The sequence below is a fragment of the Mesoplodon densirostris genome, chromosome 1 (assembly GCF_025265405.1).
Source record: "Mesoplodon densirostris isolate mMesDen1 chromosome 1, mMesDen1 primary haplotype, whole genome shotgun sequence".
NCBI lineage: Eukaryota > Metazoa > Chordata > Mammalia > Artiodactyla > Ziphiidae > Mesoplodon > Mesoplodon densirostris.
Window position 1 is genome coordinate 149,252,560 of NC_082661.1, and position 25,701 is coordinate 149,278,260.

The following is a 25,701-nucleotide window of genomic DNA, read 5'->3' on the forward strand; positions in this document are numbered from 1 at the left end:
AAAACAGATAAATGCTTTCTGTGAACTAAAGTGAACAGCATCACCTAGGAACTTGTTAGAAATGCAAATTGTCAGGCCCCACCTTAGACCTAATCTAACAGCAAGTCTGGGGTGGAGCCCAGCAATCTGTACTTTAGCAAACCTACCAGGTGATTCTGATCCAGTTAAATCTTGAGAACCAGTGTCCTAAATTGATCTTCAAAGTAACTGGATTTCTCAAGATTTTCATCAAACAGTCCTGTTGTCAGGACCTACTCAACCTTATTTGTTCTGAGTAACTTATCTCTCCTTGTCCTGACTTGCACTGAAGTAGAGTTTTTAACACTTTAGCAGTTGTCCTTAAGAAACAAGCAGAGTGATTTTTTCCACTTTTGAATCTTTTTGAATGAAATCTCCATCTACTAGGGTTCAACACATATTACTTGCTTCCTGGATTACTGATCTATTCCTGAAACACTTTGGCTTTACTATCATATTTTTGTTGTTGTTGTTTTCATTTTCTCATTCAAATAAAAATTCAATTAACTTCTCATATTTATTCTCTCTGTTTTCCAAAGGTGTTATTTTTTAAAAATGAAAACCCATGGCAGATCAGCCTGATCTCTACTTTTTCTCTCACTATACTTCCAAAGGATATATTTTTCTTAGGATACTTATTCAAAAAAATAATTTTCTTTCTCCTTCAAACTATTTTTCTTTCTGTGGCTCAATCTTCACCATATAGAGGGAGAGGTATTCTCATTTGTTTTATGAGGGTAACTTTAGGCCTAGGGCATTAAGCTATCCCAATTGTTCTTTGTCTTTTTTGGCGTTAAGTCCAATTGCCCAACCATTATTCAAGGGAAATAGTCCATCTTGATAGCAGATGTTATTCTTTCCAGTATGGAATAGGTCGCCCCTGGACACACAGTGTTATAAACCATCATTTAAGAAATGATGTTCAAGATCACAACAATTTAAAATTTTTATTAGTAATTAAAATTGATATGTATAATAACAATTGCTATCATTATTGAGCACATTATGTTCTGGATACTGGGACAAGTGATTTACATGTATTATTTCAGTTAATAGTCATTAAAACCTTTACCTCTGATGATATGTGACTTGACCAAGATCATACAATTAGAAAGTGTTAGAGCCAAAATTGAACTCCAGAATTTCTGATTTTAAGCATTGTGCTAAACCCAGATTGCAGCAACTTTCCTTTGTCTAAAATCTGTGTCAGCCCATTGTCATGATGCTCCCACGTTTCTCTTCTGCCAGACACACCCATATACTTTTTCCTGAACCAGGTTTATTTAGACATAGGAAAGAACCTCAGTAGTGGCCATTATTGGAAGAAAAGAGAAACTAATACCTGTTAAGTACTTTCATGAGAGAGTAACTGTGTTCAGGGTCTCATAGGAGCAATTTCATTTGATCTCCGTCAACAGTCTTGCCTGATAGTTATGGTTGCTGCTGTTGAGGAGTTAAGTAACTTGCCCAAAATCACACAGCAAGTAGGTGGTAGAGCATAAATAGGTCTAACTTTTAGGAGAGCTTGACTTTGGTCCTAATTACCAGTGGATGGTTTACCTATTGTTAGAGGTGACATGACTCATTTTTGTGTTTAAGTTTTCACCAATATCCTTAACTTGCCAAAGATGCATTCCTTACAGCCATTATGGTTTTTCTCCTCCTCACTCTTGTGGTTAAGTTCCCTCTTTTTAACAGCTCACTTCTTTACTAAAGACCAATCAGATGATGGACTAAAAAAAGTCACAAAGGCTAAAAGCTTTTGTTCCCTGCACTGACTGTTGTAACAGTGCCCAGGGGTGATGTATCTTTGAAGAAATAAGGTTCCTGGTAAGTAACTGGGGGTTCTTTTTGACTGTAAGTAAACATTGCTTTCTGGTTTTGTTGTTCTTTTGTCTTCATTTTTTGTAGAGCTTCATTGTCTCACTGAAAATTTAAGATGCTTGTAAAAACATGATATGTAACCTGTCTTTACTTTTTAATTATCAAACCCACCTTGCCTATAAGATTGGTAATTATTTTTTCACACTTATTTACTTCATACTTACTAGGTCCTGTTACAGAAGTGAAAACTGACATATATGTCACTAGCTTTGGACCTGTTTCTGATGTTGAAATGGTAGGTATTTGGGAAATTAAATGTACTTTTTGAGGTTTGAAAAAAAACATGCAGAAAAGGCAATTAGCATTTATTTTGTAATCGATCACACAGAGCTAGAAAGTCAAAGAACAGCCTAAAAAGTTTACAAAAGTAAGACGTTGAACTTGCATTTCAGCTCTAACATTTGAGTATTTTTTGGTTTGGAATCATTCTCAACAAAGAAAAGAACGTTCTATTACTAGTCCCCATAGTACAACATGTATGTAGTATTTTTTTCCCTTAGAAAATTATTGAAGAGGAGAAAATTAGAGAGTGTTTTGGTAAGAAACTATATTGTAGTCCTAACTGCATTTAGAATTCCTTGTTGGCCCAATTGCTCACTACCCCTCCCCCCCACTTCCATCTCTCAGGCATAAAAAGCTTAGAATATCAAGCACTGGTCAAGATAAATTTGTCCATTCAGTTCTGTTCTCTAATATTAAAGGTTTTCAGTTTCCAGGTCAAAAAGACTACTTTACTTTTTTCCTTGACTCTAGGCAAATGTTAATAAATTCTGTGGTCATAAAATTTATCTTACATATTTTACTTTGCCTTAAAGAGATCCCTACAATTTTATGATTAATTATGCAGTGATATTTGTTACACATTAATTTTGCCACTTGATTTAAAACAAAGTACAACCGTAATTACCTGGTACTGGTGGTTTTATTAAATTATAGTAATTATTCTTGAATTATTAATATGTATGATTATTTATCTAACAAATGTAGAAGATTAAGGTATAAAGATGGACATAACATGCTGACACTCTTTTTTGCTCCATTGATTTTTTAAAAAAATTTTGCTCCTATTTGTTTTTATTTGGGGTAGTCTTTTTGGAGTGGGAAAGAGGCTAGAACTTAATACATTTTTCTGCATATTTATGTGTAGTCATCTGTGATTGAATATGTCACAACCTAATTTCCCTAGGAATACACAATGGATGTGTTCTTCAGACAGACATGGATTGACAAAAGACTAAAATATGATGGCCCCATTGAAATTCTGAGATTGAACAATATGATGGTAACAAAAGTATGGACTCCTGATACTTTCTTCAGGAATGGAAAGAAATCTGTCTCACATAATATGACAGCTCCAAATAAGCTTTTTAGAATTATGAGAAATGGCACTATTTTATACACAATGAGGTAGTCATTTTTCTTTTTTGCTTTTTATCTTTTTAACTCTCTTTTTTTCCTTTCTTCCCTTCCTTCCTTCCTGTCTTTCTTTTTTTCCTTCCTTCCTGCTTCCTCATTGAGGGATCTTTAAATTACTTTTAAAGAAAGTGTTGATTTTGTTTAATTGCCTTTTTCCATCATAGACTCACCATAAGTGCAGAGTGTCCCATGAGATTGGTGGATTTCCCCATGGATGGTCATGCATGCCCTTTGAAATTTGGGAGTTGTAAGTTACAATAAAAATGTTGTTAGAATTTATGATTATCTCACGCAAGCTGATATTTTTATATGTGCATGATTTTCCATAGTCCAACATTTAAATCACTGTCCCTGACAACAACTGTCCAAGGTTTGACTTACAGGAGACTGTTTATTATCTAATATATTTAAATAAAGAAGTAAAAACAACCCCTTTTCCCCAAAAAAGCAAAAACATATTTCTACTTACCTAGCCTACCTAGATAGCCTAGGTAGATTGACTCATAATTAATAAGTTGGTGATCCGTGGTGAAATTTAGGGGCCTCTGAACTCCATGTGATGGTGGTGTAACATAGAAAGTATAAATGATCTTTTTGTTTTTGTAATTTAATAGTTTCTGTTACAAGCAGAATCCTTTATGGAAGACTTGAAAAAAGCAGAAGAAGGTTCGGGGCTTCCTGACATGACATAGGTTAGAATAGCATAAGCAGCACTGTTAGTATAAAAGCGGCCGAAGCATGACCAAAACAGAGTAGGAGGTGTGGTCTGATATGTAGACAGAGCAAGACAGTATAGTGCCTTATAGACCACATTAAGGAGTTTGGATATTATTCTAAGTGCTTTAGAACACCTTTGGAAGGATTTACTAAGGGGTTTGGCACCCTTTGATTGACATTTCACAATTTCATTTCAGCTTTTCTACCTAGGAAGGATTGTAGAGATGCTAGAGAGAAGCAGAGAAGAGTTGGAGGCTGTATGTGTTAATATTGATACAAAGATGGTGGTGGCTTAGACTAGGATGGAACCAGAGGAGATGTGAGACAGATGGATTGGGGATATTTTGTGGACGTGAAGGCAAGAGGATAAAATGAATGGGTAGGACAGAATATGGAATTTCTTTCCCCCTAGCTGCCTTCTCAGAGATGGCAGCAAAATGTGATCGTCTCTCCTAACGTCTGCCTCAAATATTTGACTCAATCAGAATCTACCAAAAATAGACGCTGACTTTTACTATTGCTTCACATACTTAGTCTCACTGATTGTGAAACTGTTGCCTGCTGTTATCATTGCTCATTGCTTAACTTAATGAGACTCGGCAGTCACCATTCTTTTTATAACCCCCAGTAATCATAATATTCCGTTGGCCTAACTTGAATCTAGAGAGGGTCCTTTGCTCCCTGACCAGTGATTTAATGAGAGAAAATAAAAACAGAAAAAATACGTGGACAGAAAGGTCGATCTTACTGGGGCCAGAATTTAAAACTATTTGTGCTATAATTTAAATTTCACCCAAGATAGCTCTAATCTAGGGAAAGTCCTTTCCCACACCCACACCCACCCCCGCCCCCAGATCTCATGGAACACTCTTCAGAGTGACTTGAACATAGTTGGTCCTCCATCAGGGTTTGTATAAAATAAGGAAATTATTCCTTGGAAGCTGATGATTTGGGGTTGAGAACTGAAAAGAGAGGCCCATCATACTTATCAAATAAAGATACTTAATTACTTTGGAAGGAGAAAAATAACATTTAACTATGTTTACAATTCATAGGCATGAGAAAAAACAGGGGGAAAGATGGTTATAAGATAACCAAGAGTAGGATACCTGATTTAGAATATCATGCAGGATCATAGCATTCTGGGACTTTAACTGTATGATTAAGCATAAGTATACTTCAGAAGATAAACCTTGACACACGATTGTATAGTGCTAAATGACAACACAAACCTTATAGTTTGTTTTGCAAAGTCGCTTATAAAGATAGTCTCCCTAGGTATCAATTCCTTTTGTAGAATTAAGCACTTTCACTGAGGACCTACTGTGCTCTAGGCCTTTTAGGAAGGTTTGCAGAGGGTAGCATACAATTCATCTTTGTTCTTCTGAACTCATTTGTGTGTGAGCCAAGCTATCTGTTCTGGGTAGACTGGTAAGCAAGCAGCTGGTCTCCATTTGTACTGAATGAACACCAAATAATAGAAAATGGGCTTGAATTGCCGCTGGGAGGGATTTGTTGAAGATAGAAGGGAAAATGTTCTGACTGTGAGAGTTTAAAGGTAGTGGAACTGGTTGTGTAAGTACATTCCCTGGAGAGCTTTATAAACAGCATAGCCAGTTGTTACCACAGAGTCGTTCCCAAAAAGCATGGGTATTGCCCAGAGGCAGAGTCTGGAATAGGTGACCCCTGGAGAGCTCTCCCAACAGTAGGATTTGCTCTTTTTGTTTTTGTTATTGTATTATTATAGGCAGCATCTGGTACATTTCTAATTGGCAGAGCTGCATTAGGATGGAAGAAGTCGATATTGGTCAAACACTGGAAGTGAGTTAGAAAGGAAGGGAGTAGCAGTTGGATAGTACTTTTGGGGGGTTTATTATTAATGCTTTTCAACTGTTTATCCTATTAGTATGGAAACATACCAAGTGCACTGATGCATACATAGCATTTTAGTTGCCTTAGATGTAGTCTCCCCTCCAAACCTTTGGCATAAAAATAAGAAATATGCCCAGTTGCAAGGCTGTTTATTTAATCTCTACAGTCTTCTCAATCTTAAACATGTTTGAATAAATCATAATGATTCTTGTTTTCATTTATTACATCTTTCCTGAACATGTGTAATATTCTTAATCATTGACCATCAATGCTGATGGAAAAGGAGCTCTGGATCTAACCACATTCTGTGCTCTCATCCAGATGCCTATCCGAAGAGTGAGATGATTTATACGTGGACAAAAGGTCCTGAGAAATCAGTAGAAGTTCCAAAGGAGTCTTCCAGCTTAGTTCAGTATGACTTGATTGGGCAAACTGTATCAAGTGAAACTATCAAATCCATCACGGGTGAGATGTTTAACAATTTGAGTCAATATGCTACCTGGCATTAGCAATGGGGTTTTGTCCTAGCTTCTTCATTGAAATAGCTCGTGTTTTCAGGGGACAACTAAAAGTTTCCAGAAATGGAGTTGATGCATAAATCACAGTTCAGACTTTCTTTATTTATATTTAAATCTTGTTTTAGTTTAAAATAAATTCTGAGTTGGTGACATGTGAGAAGTGACCTGGTTTTCTTATTCAGAAACAAAAGCCAATAATCAAATATATCAAAACTGTTTTAAACAGAATTCGGAGGCGGGAAATCTGACCATTGATTTTTGAGCACTGGATTTCCCTGTTTTTTGGTGCGTTCCCCAAATCTTTTTTTTTAAATCTTGCCCAATTTTTGTGGTGCTACACTACCCTCTTTTCAAAAGTAAAAGCAAAATATAAAGCTTAATTATAAAATATATTAAGGGTATATATTAAAGCTGTCACATGAGTAGATGGATGATTATTATTGATGATTCTTGGTCTGTACTTGCTTTGGGGATATGAATGGTAAGAAACATAGGATTTAGTTTTTGTCATATTCAATGGGGAAAAACAGCTAATTCTTGCTTGTTCTAAAACTATTCCTTACATACACATATCACCATGAAAAAATATTTTTTTTGAAGACATTTCTTTTCCAGCCTGTAAGTGGGATCAAAAATACATTTTGGGAGGATTTGAGGCTTCTGAATCTTGGGCTTCACAGTCTGAGAATAAAGCTACTGCTTCCTAAGTAACTTTCTGAATATGCTACTTTCAGATGTAACATTAAAAATATTATCAAGAGCTACCAGAAATCTTATGGTATATTTACTTATTAGCTTTTTTAGGTTTTTGTCTAATGCCAATAAAACATGCCTGAACTCAGGGATGTTATGTATGGCTCTATGTTATATGTGTTTCTTTGTATTTTTCTTCACATATACCACATTTAGAAATAAAGCTCTTTCCTAAAACTAAGACAGTAAGATAACCTTTCCCTAAGCATATATGTATATATAATGTATACCTTTGTATTCCAATTCTTTCTAAAATTAAGCTTTATATTTTCATGTGTGTGTGTATTTTCATTTTTTTCTAGTGATTTTCCATAAAAGTTAGGTCTAACTTCTGCTCTAGAAAATGCTGAAAATGAAGGCTAATCGCTTTAAAATAGAAAGCACTGCAAGAATTTTTACAAAGCTATAGCCCAACTTATTAAATTGCTTAATTACTACATGCAACAGAAATGTTTTTCTGTGTAATGACGTGCAGTATCATTCCCCCCCAGTTGGGAACTACATATATTCAGTGCTTGTGTTGTTATGCAATCCAATACTTTCTTTGCCTAGAATACTGTTTGTTAGTCTGAAATATGATTATAAAGCCATTGAATAATTGCCCGCAGAACCTATAACGTATTTTCCTCATGTTTCATTCGCAGGTGAATATATCGTTATGACGGTTTACTTTCACCTCAGACGGAAGATGGGTTATTTTATGATTCAGACGTACATTCCATGTATTATGACAGTAATTCTTTCTCAAGTTTCATTCTGGATAAATAAGGAATCAGTTCCAGCTAGGACTGTATTCGGTAATTATAATAATTTCTTGGGTACTTTTGTCCACCTTACATTTTGATCATGGGAATAACCTTTAGATATCATCTCTAACAAAATATTAAACAGTAATATATCTGGCTGTGCTAAGTAAAGAATCACATAAGGTTTCATTTTTATCAGCCAATACAAAGTAATAAAGCTTGAGAGGGTATGGGCAGTCCATCCCTTCCTTTGGGGCTCCACCAGATTTCCTTTATTGAGAACTGGCAGGTGAAGACCAAGTGTGAATCTGAATATAATTTCACTTTGCGTGATGTTCTTGGGTTCCTAGCTTAATGCTGTGTAATTGAATTAAAAATCATATCTGTGTGTTGAAATGAAATGCATTGGGAGCTTAAAATAAAACAAAAGTCATGGATGAATGAATATGAAAACCTTAGAATAATTTGCCTTTTAATGAAGAGGAACAAAAGGCAAATGGTTTAAATGCATGGAATTGGAAGTATTATATGTTTAATTTATTAGCTTATTATATTCTACCTACATCTTTTTTTTCAGAATACTACACATTTTATTCTTTTTGTTTTTACAGTGGCTTCCTATATATCATATTCTTAACCATATGAAGTCCAGAACACCTGAGTTTTAAATTTTTATAGCTGAAAATAAGCCTTTTGCATATCAGCCTTGCTTTTAAATATTAAAATTAGTTATAATGATATTTATTTAATTCAACATATCTCTCTATTCTTTTTCTATTGATTGTGAGTGGCAAAAGCATTCAGTTATGGGATGAAAATGATCAGAATTGCTCTGGAATGGAGGTATAGTCCTCACAAGAGATGCCAATTTCCCTTTGCTTTTTCTACTTAGTAGAAAGCCAAATAGAAGCCATGGTATAATATCCCTCATCACACAATAGCTGAAGGGATGTTGGTGAGAAGGAACTGGAGAGAATGGGAACTTCTCATCCCACCCCTGATCCATTTAGAGAACTTCTGATATAAGGGCATCTTAGTGTTCTCAGTGGACCTGAATGTGGGGTGTTTGCCATGGACACCCTCCCCCACCCCTTTAGGTTCACTCAAGAAGGTTTTGGAATCCTACCGGGGATACTCATAGAGGAGGGTCAGTGCTGGGGGTAGGGTGTGACCTCACGAAGGCAGTGAACAGGTGTTATGGCACTATCTACTTTGTAGAGTTGTGAGGGTTCATTGCAAGTGTTGAGTAAATTTTAGCTATTAAAAATAGGTGTGAAAATGAAAGAAAAAAAAACACATCTAAGCTTTGGACTCCAATAGGTCAGGTTTTAAAACCCACATCTGCCACAATTTTCTCTCACAAAATTGTGATAACACATCTCTCCTTCATAGACTAGTAAAGATTTAGAATTATGTGTGGTACTCATTACAGGGTATATGGAGCACTTAGCACATATTCGTTACTCTGTACCATATGCTCTATTGCATAGGGGAGATTTATTTTGTTATGACCTGGTTTCCTTGATTATTAACTGTTTTTAAAAGAAAATATGCATTATTATCTAATGCCAGACACTTTGCTAAATTCTTTTTTTTAATGAAATACAGTTTATTTGCAGTGTTGTGTTAGTTTCAGGTGTACAGCAAAGTGACTCAGTCATATATATATATATATATATATATATATATATATATATATACACACACACACACATATATGTATATTTTTTTCATATTATTTTCCCTCTGAGGTTATTACAAAATACTGAGTATTGTTCCCTGTGCTATAAGTAGGTCCTTGTTATTTATTTTATATATAGTAGCATGTATATATTAATCCCAAACTCCTAATTTATTCCTCTCCCCACTTTCCTCTTTGGTAACCATAAGTTTCTTTTCTATATCTGTGAGTCTGTTTCTATTTTGTAAATAGGTTCATTTGTGTCATTGCTTACATTCCACATGTAAGTGATATCCAATGATATTTTTCTTTCCCCGTCTGGCTTACTTCACTTAGTATGATAATCTCTAGGTCCATCCATGTTGCCGACAAGGGATTAATCTGCTAAATGCTTGATGTCCATTCTCTCATTGAGTGCCGTGAGCACTCAGTTAACCTTGGGTCTACACATCATGTCCAGAGGCAGCCTGACTGGGCAGGAGGTATCTGCTGAGGCTGAGAACCAGATCAAAGTCCCTTAACTTTTCCTCGTACAAAAAATATTAATATTTCAGGAACTATCATCTTTGAAAATAAAAATAAAATTACTTTTACACATATACCATCTTTTTTCTATGTTCCTAAATAATTTCTAGAACAGATAATATTGACCCAGTAATGATGCCTTTGATTAAGAGGTAGTCATGTCAAAAGTGCAGACTCTGGAGCGAGACAAATGTTGTAACCCCAAAGTCTACCACTTATTAGCTGTGAACCTTCAGTGAGTTATTTCTGCCTGGTTCCTCACATGTTACAACAGGATACATTGTTGCTACTACATAGGGTTGCTAGGAGGATTCAATTAGTTAATTTGTTTTTGTTTTTGTTTTTTGTTTATTTTGGGATTTTTGCTTTTTTAAAAAATTTTTATTTATTTTTGGCTGTGTTGGGTCTTTGTTGCTGTGCACAGGCTTTCTCTAGTTGTGGTGAGCTGGGACTACTCTTCATTGTGGTGCTCAGGCTTCTCAACATGTTGGCTTCTCTTGTTGCGGAGCACAAGCTCTAGGCACCCTGGCTTCAGTAGTTGTGGCGCATGGGCTCAGTAGTTGTGACGTGTGGGCTCTAATGCATGCGAACCCAGTAGCTGTGGCTCATGGGCTTTAGAGCACAGGCTCAGTAGTTGTGTCACACGGGCTTAGTTGCTCTGCAGCATGTGGGATCTTCCCGGACCAGGGATTGAACCCGTGTCCCCTGCATTGGCAGGCAGATTCTTAACCACTGTGCCACCAGGGAAGCCCCCAATGAGTTAATTTGGATAAAGTCCTTGGAACAATGCCTACCACACAGTAAATACTATTTTTAGTGTCATTGATTACTATGACAGCTCACGCTGCCATCTCCCTCATTTGAGAATCACTACTTGATACTATAATGTGAATATTCTCCATATTTTCTAGTTATTGTGATTGGTTGATAAGGTTTGAATGCTTTCTTTGTTGATTATAAACTCATAGCCACTGTTTTGTCCAATTTGTCCCCAAATAATAGAAATTTCCAGTGGTATGGGGAGAGATAGCATTGATTATATATTATATTGCCCACCCAACATTTCCTATCCAGATAAGATACTGTAAGGAAATTAAGTAGCATGTGGTAAGGATACCGGTAACACTAATAATAATGATGATAAGATTTGCCATGTACTGATAGGGGTCATCTTATTTAATCTTCATGATAACTCAGCAAGGTAGGCATTATTAATTTCATATGGCTAAGGATATAGACTCAAAGAGATTAAGAAACTTGTATAAAGTCATATATTTAAGCAATAGACCCAAGACAATTTCTGCCTAACTTTGAGAACTCTCCCATTTCTACCCTGCCTTTCTTTCTTTACAGGGGGTCTGGGGACATGGGGGCTTGTGGAGAATTCCAGAGCTGCTGAGTGAAATTGTATGGCTGTGTGCTGAGGATACTTTGTGGGTAGCTTTTTCCATTGGTTTCTTTCTGATTGTGCTCATGTACCAAGATATTGGTTTTGATTGACCAGGGAAATTATGCCCAATAATTAAGTCTTCTAAGACCTAAGATGTGTCAGAATGGTAATTATTAAATTGTTTTTTGATGCTTTCGATGGTATTTTCTTAAGGAATTTAAGTTTTAAGTATTTGCGGGCACGTAAGCACTCTCATTTGAGATTCAGGTAAAAAAAAAAAATTCTGGTCTAGTATTTATTTTTCCAAATTCTCATTTTCCTCTTCACTCAAGGAGAGAATTTTCTGGATCAGGGTTGTCTTTCAAGATCATGCAAAAACAAAACTAAAAAAAATCAGTGTAAATATGAAAAGTAGAGTGTGCTAAATTCCCTGGCAAGGGCTTCTATCTCTAAAGTTGTATGCCTCTAAGGTTTCTAATTATTCCAGTATAGTAAAACATGAAATCTGAGTAAATGCCAGCTGGCATATGTGCATCATTACTAGTTCATTTTTTAGGAGTGGCTAGCCAAAAATTCACTCTTGTGTACAGTCTTAGCCTACTCGTACATGTCCTCTTCCAGCTTCAGGCCCAACCAATATGGTGCATATTCAGCACTCTAAAAACAGGAATTGGCGTCAATACTTGAACGTGTCTAAAAAATTCCATGGTTATTAAAGTGCTTTCAGGGTAGATGTGGTAACGGATGTACTATCTTCCTCGATGCAGAGGAAGCATGGCTTCTTATCTGAAAAGTTGGCATCTGTTTGCTATTGTGTTGGTGTTTATTTAACCAAATGTTCCACCTAAAAACAGGTGTAATAAGCCCATTCCTGTTGTGCTAGTGCTTTCTTAAATTTGAACTCCAGGCAGAGAAACTTTTTAATGTCTAAAGGGATGGCAACTTCAAACACTCAGCCAATTGTTTATGCCAGTTACTTTCCTAATTTTGCCAACAGTCATAAAATAGGAGCCATAATATCTGAAGGGTCTTTCTACAAACTTTAGAATCAAGTTTACGCTAGACAATGAAAGAGAGATGGAAAGCGGCCATATATCCAATGTTTTTGCGTAGATGTCCATACATTATTTAACGTATTCATAAACCTGGTGATCCACCCTCCTTAACATTCAGAAAGTAATTTTTGGATTCATGGCTCAATAATTGAATTAATACTCTGCTTACTTGGCATTAATAATGGAATTTCTTCTCATACTGCAGGAGAAGAGGAAGACCACTACTTCTGGTCCTCAGGAGAAATTGTTCTATTACCAAAAAAAGTTCAAAGCAACATGGAGAATCTTAAGTTACTTACATTTGAGTTTCAGTTTCCTTTTTGATTATCACAGTATGGTCTCTGTGAAATTTTCTGATTTCTGAGCAGTATTCTTATTTACACTGCACTGTTCATTTTTTATTTTCATGTGCTTTCAGCACAATTTCTATGCTTAATAGAATAGAGGAAACATGCTTAATAAAGTTGTAAAACATTTTTGAATTCTTAATAGGCCATTAAACTTAAGTTGTTATGAATAAGAAGAAAAACTTTGATATATCTTTAAATTTTGTAGCTAAAGTTTTTCAGAATTAATTTAGGGTTTATTCACATATCTCACAATGAGCATGGGAATGGTGCCATTTTCCTGAGATTTAAAATAGAGACCTAAAAGTCCTGAGGTCTCTTTTTGAAACAAAGTCTACTAAATTCACAAGATTGCATTTTCATAGGCATTTAGGTATTTATATATTTGACTGAAAAAAAACACATTCTAAAATCTGTTTTTGACCAATAAAATGCTAAAAATAGCATGAATAATTTTTAAAAGAGAATACAACCAAATTCTCAACTTTCTTCCTTTGTATAGTTTATGGAATGTTTCTGAAAGATCCATAGCTCAGAAGCTACACAGTTGCTCTAATTTTTCATGTTCTAAACATTGACAATTCAGAAGGGACTAGAAAGAAAATGGATTGGTGAAGAGCTGAAAAATGTATTTTTATTTACAGTGCATTTATCATGTGCTCGGCACTACGTGAAATAAGGTAAATCCTGAAGCAGTGTTAGACATTCTGCCCTTAAGAAGTCTATGCTTAATCAAGTAGTGGAAACAAAGCTCACACAAATGGAACAATTAGGGAACAATACAAGGCAGAACATAATTAAGTGCTGAGTTGAGAAGACAGAATTATTTCTCCCTACATCAAAATATTATTATTCTTGGGGCTTCCCTGGTGGCGCAGTGGTTGAGAGTCCACCTGCCGATGCAGGGGACACGGGTTCGTGCCCCGGTCTGGGAGGATCCCACATGCCGCCGAGCGGCTGGGCCCCTGAGCCATGCTTGCTGAGCCTGCGTGTCCAGAGCCTGTGCTCCGCAGCGGGAGAGGCCACAGCAGTGAGAGGCCCGCGTATCACAAAATAAATAAATAAATAAATAAATATTATTCTTTTATTATTGCATGGGACTCTATTTTTTCAGTTTAACATGTGTTATTTGGCTTTCAGCTATGGGTTGGCATGGACTGGGTATAGTTTATGCCTTCATCATTGTTATTGTCATCATCACCATCCCCAAACACCTGGGTGTGTCAATTCAAGAGATTTCCTAGGCATTACATAGAATGAGTTTAAATGGATATGGTAAATCTCCATGTAAATTTCCAAGCTTAACTGCGTAACATAGATTAGATACACAGAGAGACAAAGATTCAGAAAGGGACAGTTGTGCAAATATTAGCATCCTTACGTAATGCGTTTCTCTATAGTTTCAGTGGCAAGTGGAATTCTTCCATTGAGAATGGGGACTGACTTTTTTCCCAGGCTGAGGAGAAGGCTTTTCTGGAGATGATATGCTTCAGAAGCCTATTGATGCATGAGAAGTACCTCTATTCTTGTTGCCAATATTTTCCTGCCAACCATAAACTGATGGGCAGTAGATGTCCAATATTTTTAAAGCCAAATTATTCTAGAAGTCTATTTCTCAGGAGTATACCTATGTTGTTTTATATAAATTAAGCTATTTTACAACTAGTAAATTTATTATTTTAATTCAATAAGTAATATTCAGGTAAAGACTATAAATACATATAACTTGTGCTTTTTCTGATAGAGATTCTCAACAGCAGTGGGCCATGCCTACCCCAGGAATTCTGATGCTTCAATTTTCATTGCTACCATCTTCCCACTCCTGGTTGAGAGTCAGTGCTTCAATGAGTCACACTTCCTGTTAGGTGTGTGTTGAGTTTCTCAGGTACATTGGCCCAGGTGCTAACATCAACCCAATATATGTTAGGTGCCTTACATACTTTTAATCTTCATTATAAACCTAATAAGTGGGTATCAAATGAAACCAGTGAGTTTTCCTAACTTAATCCAACTCACACTGAGCCAGTGATTAGAAGAGCCAGGATTTGAACCATCTCTGTCTCTCACTCCAAAGCCTATGCTAATTTCACTGAACCACTATGACTGGAGTCTTACATCAAAGATGGTTTGGTTTGAGTTATTGTAAACTTTGTTACCCTCACCCCACCAAATTTCCAGGTCTTTTTGTTTGTTTTTTTGCATTGAAGTAACCATAAAGTATTTTGTCTCTTTGCTCTTTTGCTTTGAAGGAATAACCACAGTCCTCACCATGACCACACTGAGCATCAGTGCACGGCATTCTTTGCCCAAAGTGTCCTATGCAACTGCCATGGATTGGTTCATAGCTGTCTGCTTTGCTTTTGTGTTTTCGGCCCTTATTGAGTTTGCTGCTGTCAACTACTTTACCAATGTTCAAATGGAAAAAGCCAAAAGGAAGACATCAAAAGCCCCCCAGGAAATTCCAGCTGCTCCAGTGCTGAGAGAAAAGCATCCTGAAGCACCTCTGCAGGTATTTGACTTAATATCCTTTAATTTAAGATTTCAGCATCTTGGTCAAGTTTGCATTGCTGAGGAAAAGCTAAGAAGTTGAAGATCCCAATGACAATTTATAAGTCATTTAAAAATCCAGAAAAATATTAAAGGATAATCATGCATTTAAACTTTAAAACTGCGATTAGTGGCTTAAAAGTTAAACAGCTCTGGATGAGCTTGAGGTACACAGCTAGTTGTTTGAAAGTTCTTTTCAGGATTAAAAAATTTTTATAGAGAGGGGCAAAATCTTGTGTGTGCACTTAAAAGAAACCTGTGGATACCCTTAAGTGGGTTGGAAAGGCATCTCAGTAGATTTCATTGAACAAAGTAAAGCAGCAGTTCTTAACATAGCTCCACATGAGAACGATCCCATGGGGCTGTGCCCTTGTATGGTGGGGCCTTGTGACAGGAGTGGGATTCAGTTCAGAGACCAGGCAGGCAGGGAAATCCTGCCATAGAAAATGACAGTAGAACAGTTAGGTTAGGGATTTAACCTGGCAAGGATTAACTGTTAAGGCTCCTACAGTTTATAGCTCTCCTCCCACAGGGCTCTGGACACTGGTTCTCTAAGAATGGCATGTGAGCAGATAGGAAAATTATTGTCCCTCCATTAAGTAAGTTTGGATAGCTTACATTTTCCTCTAAAGGAATCAGTTTCAACAAGGTTTTCAAAATTATTAGAATGAATTTTGTATACTATTTTCAGTCAAAAAAAACCCCTGTTTATCTACAGTTTTATTCCCTTTCCAATTCCCCATAGGTGATTTTATGCCCTTTCTGCCTTTTACTGTTGTTTCATTTGCTTTGCTTTGTTGTGTTGAGGCCTTGGTAGAAGAACTCTATTTACTCTCCCTTTAAAAAAACTATCTTGTATTTACTTGTTTACTTTACTTTTTTTTCTAATTACTGACAAGATTTATTTTAATTTCATCTTTCTGCAGGTTAATGTTGTTATTCTTTTTTAGCTTTTGAGTTTAGTTCTTATCAACTTATTTTCACTGTTATTTAATAATAAAATTTCCTTTATTGCAATGAGATTTACTTTGCATATAGTGTTAACCAATTCATAACTTTTGATATGTTATATTATTGTAATTATTTGCTAAGTATTCTGCAGTTATGCTGCTATTTTTCTCTACAAGCTCAGAATTATTTGGAAGATAATGTGAAAGTTTCCAAATGGGATTTTGTTTATTTGTCTCCATTGTATTTTTCGTTGTATTACTTTATGTTCAGAAATGTTACTTGTACAGATTTGAATGTTGTTGATATTTTCATTGTGCCCTGAGTTATGCTAAAAGCTTATAAATGTTTGATGGCAATTTAAAGGAGTTGACTGTTAGTTATTAAATTAATTTTACCTAAAACATTATTATTTCACCCTCTTAATAAGTCACTTCTTGATCTTTCAAATACCAAGAAAGTTATGAAAAATTCTCCCACAAATATTATGAGATTGTGTTAGTGCGTTTTGCATTTTAACTATTTTTGTTTTGTGTGTTTTGATGCTTCGATATTCAACATGTAAAGATTTATAACAGCTCCATTTTCATGTCACTCTATTAATTTAATCATAAAATAACCTTTTTGGGGAGGTTCCATACAATGCCCCTTGAATTCTATTTGATCTGATTTTATTATTATTTTTTATTCTTTCTTAATATTAACTTTTGTAGTATATTTTTATTGCTATATTTTCCTATTTTTCTTTTCTCATGTACTTTGGAAGCTATATATCATATTATTATATAACCAGTGGTTATCTTTAAGCTTTAAAATGACATATTGTAACTTATGATTTTCTAATATTGTTGAAATTATAACATATACTGACTCTTCCATGTAACTGTTAACTCTCCCCAACCCCAGGATTGCTCAAGTCTAAGATTCTGTATTTGGAAATATTTTATATATAAATTTTTTTTCTGTTTATAATGAGTTGATGTAGTTCCCTTTTCATTTCTGCAAGGTGTTGAGGCTCCTTGCACTAGTGTTATAATAGTATAAATACTTGAAAGTACCCCTTAATCAGCGAAAAACCATTCTGCAGAATTTCCAAAGGTGGGACGAGAACTAATAGTTCCTCGAAACATATCTCTTGACTACTACAGCATCACTGGTGAGTGGTAGGTTGAGTACATCCAGTTGGCTAAGTCCACTCTTGGCAGCATGGGCCACGTGCTGGGTGCAAATGGCATAATCAAGATTAAGAAGATGAAAGTTGTTTGTGATGGGCATAGAGTCATAGTATTTAAGGGTTGAGAAGGAGTTTATAATAAATCTCATCAAAATATTCATCATATGTTTCATGTCCTCTACAGTGTGTAACCATATATGTATCATAACTTAGATTGCTACAGCAGCTTCCTGAAGAATATCTATGTTCTAAGGACAGTGATTAATGGGTTGGCCCATGCATCCTCCAGAGTACATATTGCTGCCAGAGCACAGCTGGCTTTGGAGTGTCAGTTGTCATTGAATAGTTCAACTTTGAAGGTTGAGAACACATTAAAATTGAGGAAGGGAGAGAGAAAGAGAGAAAAAAATATATATAGATAAATAGGGAGAAGGAAATCAAGATGGGGAAAAAGTGTGTTAAGAGCAAAATTTTAAAACATGTTACTGGAAGGAAATATTCTAATAATCTTATGGAGTTTGGAGTCTCAGTAGAAATTCTAATCAAACAGCTGAAATTTGCTTATTCTAATATGTGTTCCAACTTGTATGGCTATTTGCTAACTTGAATGATGCTGCTTTGTTTAAACTGTGTTTAAACTCCTCATTTGAAATTGGCTTCAGTCTGTACAGTACTTGATAATTCAATAGTCCTTTGGGTTAGCTCACTAGTGGTTTGATTCATTGTCACTATATGTGACCCATGGACTGTTAATGGCCTGGCAGAGGTTTATGGTGACCATTTTTATTTCTTGGGAACTGGAAAGCTTATGGTTTATGGAATATTCATGAAGCAAGGAGAAAAGGCCAACTGGAAGACTCTAAGAGCAGCTATGGGCAGCTTGAGTATGTCTTTAGGCATCTCAGGAGGCAAAGCAGCTGTTTTGCTTCTGCTCAACATCACCATAATTCTGCCTTTGACTCTGTCCTTCCAATATTGAAGTTGAGCTCTATTCTCGTGGTTCTATCCTTCCATACCCTTACTACTTCTTAGAGTACCTACTTGCTCACTGACTCAGGTGATTTGGATTAATAGGATGATTTGGAAAATAAATAACTATAAAATAAAATGTGGAGATTTCTTAATAAAATCATACTTAAAACTTACTTGAAAATATATTCTGTAGCCCTTGTTCAGTCAGAAAGTATACATTAATGTATGCATGTTGTACGTTGTGAAAAAATCCAATGATATAATGACTAAAATTACTTAGACTTTTAAATTGTGTCAGGTACTATGTGATATGCTTTACATGTGCTACTTAATTTCAAGCTCACAATAACTATTTTATAGATGGAGAAACTGAGTCTTTTTTTAATATCTTTATTGGAGTATAATTGCTTTACAATGGTGTGTTAGTTTCTGCTTTATAACAAAGTGAATCAGCTATACATACACATATATCTCCATATCTCCTCCCTCTTGCGTCTCCTTCCCATCCTCCCTATCCCACCCCTCTAATTCTTGAAGTTGTTAAGTGATGTAATCAAGATAACGCAACTAGAAATGGTAGACCAAATAGAATAGAGAAGAGCAGTGAAGCACGTTTAATGAAGAAGCTAATTAGTTTGCGTTTAGACACTTGGAAATTTCGAGTGGGACATTTTCTTCTATCCCATGATAATGATGACTTACTTTTTTCGAACTACAAGTGTGTATTTCTCCACTCTGCACTTTTCCTTTCCCATCTACCTAATTTCTTTGTCTATTTCCATTTTACTGTAACTATTCTTCATGGACTTCTCAATATTAAAGCGTTCATAGATTCTTACAAGGGTATTTGTAAAATCAAAGAGCTATTTGCTCTGTTTAGGGTCTTTAAGAAAAATATGATACAAAAAAGAATATATAAATAATTCAAGATACACCTTAGATTCAATAATTCAGTTGTACTCATGAGAATCTCCTTCTTTACTATCCATTCTTCAAAGTCAAACTCTAGCCCTATTTCCCAGATGAGGATCATTTTGATAGAACTTAAGGATGCCAAGGATATGGTGTCAAGTATCCACATCTACAAAATAATAATAGAATCTGCCAGAAAGACTGATAATGAAGATTAAATTACATCCTGCATGTAAAGTACATGGTACAGTGCTTAGTACCCAGTAAATAATAGCTGTGATTATTTTTTTTAAGTACAGTTGATTTACTATATTATATTAGTTTCATTTGTACAAACATAGTGATTGAATATTTTTATAGATTATACTCCATTTAAAGTTATTATAATATAATGGCTATATTCCCTGTTTTGTACAATATATCCTTGTAGCTTACTTATTTTATACATAGTAATTTGTATCTCTTAATCCCCTACCCTCATCTTGCCCCTCCCTGCTTCCCTCTCCCTACTGGTAACCACTAGTTTGTTCTCTATACCTGTGAGTTTGTTTCTGTTTTGTTCTATTCATTCGTTTTTTAAAAAATATTTATTTTATTTATTTATTTTCCTTACTTTTTTTTGGCTGCATTGGGTCTTAGTTGTGGCACATGGGATCTTTGTTGAGGCATGCAGGATCTTTTCATTAAGGCGCACGGTCTGCTCGGGTTTCTCTCTGGTTGTGGTGCACAGGCTCCAGGGCGTGTGGGTTCTGTAGTTTGTGGCATGCCGGCTCTCTTGTTGAGGCATGTGAGCTCAATATTTTTGGCGCACACGGGCTTAGTTGTCCCGTAGCATGTGGGATCTTAGTTCCCCGACCAGTGATCGGATCCGCGTCCCCTGCATTGGAAGGTGGATTCTTTACCACTGGACCACCAGGGAAGTCCCTCATTCATTTGTTTTATATTTTAGATTCCACATATAAGTGCTAACGTAAAGTTTTGTCTTTCTCTGTATGACTTATTTCACTAAGCATAATACCCTCCAGATCCATCCATGTTGCTGCAAATGGCAACATTCTTTCTGTGGGTAAGTAGTATTTCATTGTATATGTATACCACATCTTTTTAATCCATTCATCCTAGGTTGCTTCCATGTCGTGGCAACTGTAAATAGAGCTGCTATGAATGTTGGGGTGCGTGTATCTTTTCAAATTAGTGTTTTTGTTTTCTTTGGAAATATACTCAGGAGCGGAATTGCTGGATCATATGGTAACTCTGTTTTTAGTTTTTTGAGGAACCTCCATACTGGCTGCACCAATTTATGTTCCCACCAACAGTGTACAGGGCTCCCTTTTCTTTTTTTTTTTTTTTTTGCGGTACGCAGGCCTCTCACTGCTGCGGCTTCTCCTGTTGCGGAGAACAGGCTCCAGACGCACAGGCTCAGCGGCCATGGCTCACGGGCCCAGCCGCTCCGTGGCATGTGGGATCCTCCCGGATCGGGGCACGAACCCATGTCCCCTGCATCGGCAGGCGGACTCTCAACCACTGCGCCACCAGGGAGGCCCAGGGCTCCCTTTTCTCCACACCCTCTTCAGCATTTGTTATTTGTGGTCTTTTTGACGATAGCCATCTGACAAGTGTTAGGTGATGTCTCACTGTGGTTTTGATTTGCATTTCCCTGATGATTACTGTAGCTGTGATTATTATTATCCTTTATTTCCTTAAGCATCTTCAACATTTAAAGTCTGCATCACATAATTTATCACTTATAATATCCTGAAGTATTTTGCATAAATTGTTTCATATGTGATTGCTCTATTTACCTACCTAGATGGTGAGCTTCTTAATAAAACTGGTTATGGCTTCATTCTGTCTTCCCATACAGCCCATAGCACAGTGTTTAATAGTCACAGTTGTTTATTATAATGAGCCGACTATAGGAATCGAACAATAGGAAATGTGGGGCCTCTAAAAACCAATATATTTATCAACAATTTCCAAAAGCATTTGTATTTTATGTAAAATTCTTCTGTAAATGTGAACATTAGGTGGATGTTAAGTAGTGAGCTAGAGCTGGGTCACTGTGAGGATTGAGAACAGCAGCTACTCATTCTGAGACACTTGTCAGCAGTTGGACTTTGCTAGTGGACAGCAACAGGGAACTGAGAACGACGCTTTGAAAAACAAAAAAAAAAAGCAAAACAAAAAGCCTCTGCAAATCTACAAGTGCAGCTGTGCATTATGAGAAAAGCATAGTTTGTTGTCCTTGGGTCATTTTAGTCACCTCACTTACACAGGTATCAGTGCCTTTGACACCAGTGTTAAATACAGTGATATCCCAGTAAATGGTAATACACAAGCTTCATTCCATTCTAACAGGCTCTACAAACTAGGTCAGTTTCAGATTTTCATTTCAATCATTCTCAAAACTCTTAGAAATGCTGTGCTTTAAATAGTTTAAGCTAACATGCAAAAAACTTTCATTTTTCCATTTATCCTTATTTCTCTCATTTCTTAACTTAGTTTAAAATCTCTTTCCTTGGCAGTTTGAACAAGGACATGATGAAGTATTGTCAGTTCACTTGACATTTCGGTATGTTGGTGACAGAAGTTTAATGACGTTCTTTGAATCATATAAATTGTACCTCCCGGAAGCCATACCTTTTTCAGTACAGAATGTTCTGTAGTTAGTAATGCTCTTTAGGCAATGAGTAATTGTTTAATTGCACAATTATTAAACTGGTGATTTAAGTGTCAAGAATATCAGAATTATGTTTCATTTCCAACCATATTTTTCATATGGTAGTTTTGTTATGTGTCACATGCTGATTCGTGAGACATCGTAATTTTGCTAAGGCAAGAGAGCAAATCTCAGGTGGTAATTTAACAAGTGTTTACTGAGCAACTACTATGTACTAGTCACCATGCAAGGCACTTGGATTCAAAGAAGACAAAACCTGGGCACTTAGTCTAGTGAAGGAGACAGGTTATTAATCTTGCAAATGACTATATGTAGTATATAGAAGTATGGCCTGAATCTTGGTTTTAGAATACTTCAGGCATGCTTATAGCAGTATAATCTTACTCTCAAATATTCACTTCTACCTTAGACCTATGTGCTGAAATAAAGATCTATATATCCAATTACATACTGGGAACCTATTTTATTTATGGCTGCTTTTATGGAATACCTATCAAGTGACAGTAGGCTGGGAATACTCTGAGGGTAGTGGGGAAGTTGACATTCAACAATTAACTTCAAATAGTTAAATAATGATAAATGTGAAAAATGCTATGAAGGAGAGGTAGAGAGGGTCATGATAAATTACATCAGAGAGTTAATTTGAGACTTCAAATTAGCCTTTGAAATGCAAAAAGTGACAAGGTAAGTGATGTCATTCAAAATGACAAAGGGAGGAGAAATGATCAATTTTAGTAGCTTATTGAAGCAATATTGTGCATATCTTGGTAACTGTTGGTAATAACATCACACGGGAAGAAAAATGCCAACATTAGCATCATAATTGAATGGCTATTTTCTCCTCCAGAAGGGGAAATGCCATAATTTCAATGCTGCATCAGGAAGGCTTGACATATTGCTAGTGTTCAAGGAAGTAGTAAGGCATCTTGTAAACCTAGTATAACACAGTTTAGGAGTGTGTGTGTGTGTGTGTGGGTGTGTGTGATATAGCTACAGATTAATAGTAAACTTGTCCATTTATTTTCATATATTCTGTGTTTACAAATATCATGACAAAGGAAGAAGCTGTGAAGCGTATTTACATAGTACATAGATTGGGGGAGGTAGCTTGTCACCATCATTGTCATCATCAACATTGTTATTTATTTATTGTCTTCTATGTGCCATATATATATATATATATATATATATATATATATATATATAGTGCTAGTTGCTTTACATGTGTTATCTCTAATCTCCACAATACACCCTGAGATGAGTTGTTGTGTTGTTATACACATAGTTTTATGGTTGAGGACACTGAGCCTTGGTGAAGTGTTTTGGACACTTTCAGATACACCGTGCTGTCTCTCACCTAGAGAAAACAGGCAGGCATCGAGGGATTTTTGTCTCTACTCTCAGTTTTCCAGTGTAGCTTTGATCACACAACCCAATATTTGAGTTTGAATTTCTCTGTTAGATGACAAAGTTAAGCAAGATTATATCCAAATTCCCTTCTAATTTAAAAACCTGTTACTACAAACTCATCCACTATCTATAACTAATGCCATCTTGCTTTATACTCTTTAACATATGCTTACTTTCATAAGAATGGATTCTAGTGAGGATGGTTCTTTTTGGGGTCACTGAGACAGGTCAAATTAAATATTCAGATTATTTTATGCTCACTTACACAGCAAAAATCCATACTGTTCCAACAGCAATAAAAGCATCAACTGATCCTGTGTTTAGTATGCACCAGAGAGTATTTTAAATATTTTACATATATTCACTTATATAATTGGCATAGCAATCCTGTCCCATTTTCATCCTGTTTTATAGATGACTAATGGAGGCACAGAGCGGCCTAAGTGATTTGTCCAATCACACACCTCCTAAGTAACTGAACCAAGATTTAAACACAGATGGTCTGGCTCCAAAGTCTAGGTTTACAGCCCCTAGAAATTGCCGCCACTCCATTGTAACCTCATCCCACACTGCTGACCCTCTGCTGTGCCTACCCTCACACACTCACTCCCCAGCCCATTCCTCATTTTTCTGAAGGTTGTCTTAATGTTCACATTGTTGAAAGTGTAAGCCGTACTATAAAACTCTACCCCATTCATAAACAAGCCCTATCCCTTAGCTGGTGGTTCAGCTTACACAGAAGCCAAAATCTCAGAAAATTAGCCACACTCTCCAAATTTCTAGTTTTGCATAAAATATATATGGATTTTCTCAAGGCTAAAAATCACCAATTGATTGAGGTCATTTTGACTGTAGACCAATCCATAGTTTTCCCAATTTTTTTGACATTTTAAACATCTAAAAATGTTAAAAAGAATTTCTGTTATTTTTGTCTTGAAATAACTGATCTGACGTGCATTAATATAGTCAATCAACAATATTTATTTACAACATATGTACAAAAGAATTCTGCTGTCAAGGTGGTGAGAAAAATTTTAAAGAATTTCAAAAGATAGTTTTTGCCCTAAATGAATTTATACTGTGTCAGGTGACAGTATATTGATGTAAATAATCAAGAGGAATAGGTATTCTGTAGGGACCAGGAGATGTAAAAAATGTGCTGAACTTTGGGAGGGGCTGGTAGGAGAACTCAGTCTGGCAGTGAGGTGTATTTTATTGATGGTCAGCAGACAAAGGAGAGTAGCAAGGAAATAAGCCAACTCATTACTATAAATATCATTAGTTTGGTTTGTGATTTTTATGGGCTAGCTTGAGGATCACTCTAGAATTGCTATACAATTAATAAACTTTTACCGCATTGTTGGAATTTTTATTACTTCTCCATTTACTCTGTTCCTTCTCCAGCACACCTGGCACAAATTTGCTAAGAATCTAGCAGTTGCTCAAGAAACACCTACTGATTGGTTTCATTCCTCCTATAACTGAGATAGATGCTCAGTCGTCAGGGATAGCAATATATGAAGGAACTGTACGTTTCCCAGGTGAAATTTTTGTTATTAAAACTTTTTCTTAATGGTGTTTCGAATTATTATTAATTTGGTGATCTTTTTCTGTGTTAGCAATGTGAGTGGGCCAGCACTTCTTTTTAGAGGGGAAAAAAATTCAGTCAGCTTCAAAAATATACAGACACTTGAAACAAATTCCCTCAATGTTTAGCTATATTTTCCAGCAAGTTCTCTTCCCTAAGCTACTGAGTAAGATTATTCATTCCTTCTGGTTTATTTGGCTAAGCTGCCAATTTCCCTTTTGCTATTTTGAGGGACTAATTTTCCCACAACATAATATACATTGCTAAATCTCCAGCTTTTCTCTCAGCCTCAGATAATTTAGAAGTTTCAAGATGCATCAGTTCGGGTATTACTTATTTCATTTCATTTAAATAAATCAGAGGATATTATGCATAAAAATGTCTTTGGCAGAAGGAGATTATTATGTATTTTGATCAATTTAAGGAGAGGGCATTTTCTACTCAGATTGTATGGCATGGTGTGCTTTTCTTAATATTTTCTAGTATCTCACCTTCCAGGAGATTCTTACCCTGCCTAACTTTGAATAATACATCATATTCTTTCACAA

The 25,701-nt window shown here is 35.9% G+C and overlaps 1 protein-coding gene across 3 annotated transcripts in view; it reads left to right on the top strand.

Moving 5' to 3' along the window:
* The window catches only part of GABRA4 (gamma-aminobutyric acid type A receptor subunit alpha4), a 66,340-nt gene that overhangs the window by 13,171 nt on the left and 27,468 nt on the right, over positions 1-25,701 (top strand). For 2 of the 3 annotated variants that reach the window (XM_060110426.1, XM_060110415.1), the window contains exons 3-8: positions 2,070-2,137; positions 3,089-3,309; positions 3,483-3,565; positions 6,229-6,372; positions 7,823-7,975; positions 15,172-15,431. In XM_060110426.1, coding sequence (XP_059966409.1) covers positions 2,070-2,137; positions 3,089-3,309; positions 3,483-3,565; positions 6,229-6,372; positions 7,823-7,975; positions 15,172-15,431 — 929 coding nt within the window. The remainder of the gene's footprint in view (positions 1-2,069; positions 2,138-3,088; positions 3,310-3,482; positions 3,566-6,228; positions 6,373-7,822; positions 7,976-15,171; positions 15,432-25,701) is intronic. The other variant, XM_060110435.1, reaches the window with a different exon arrangement.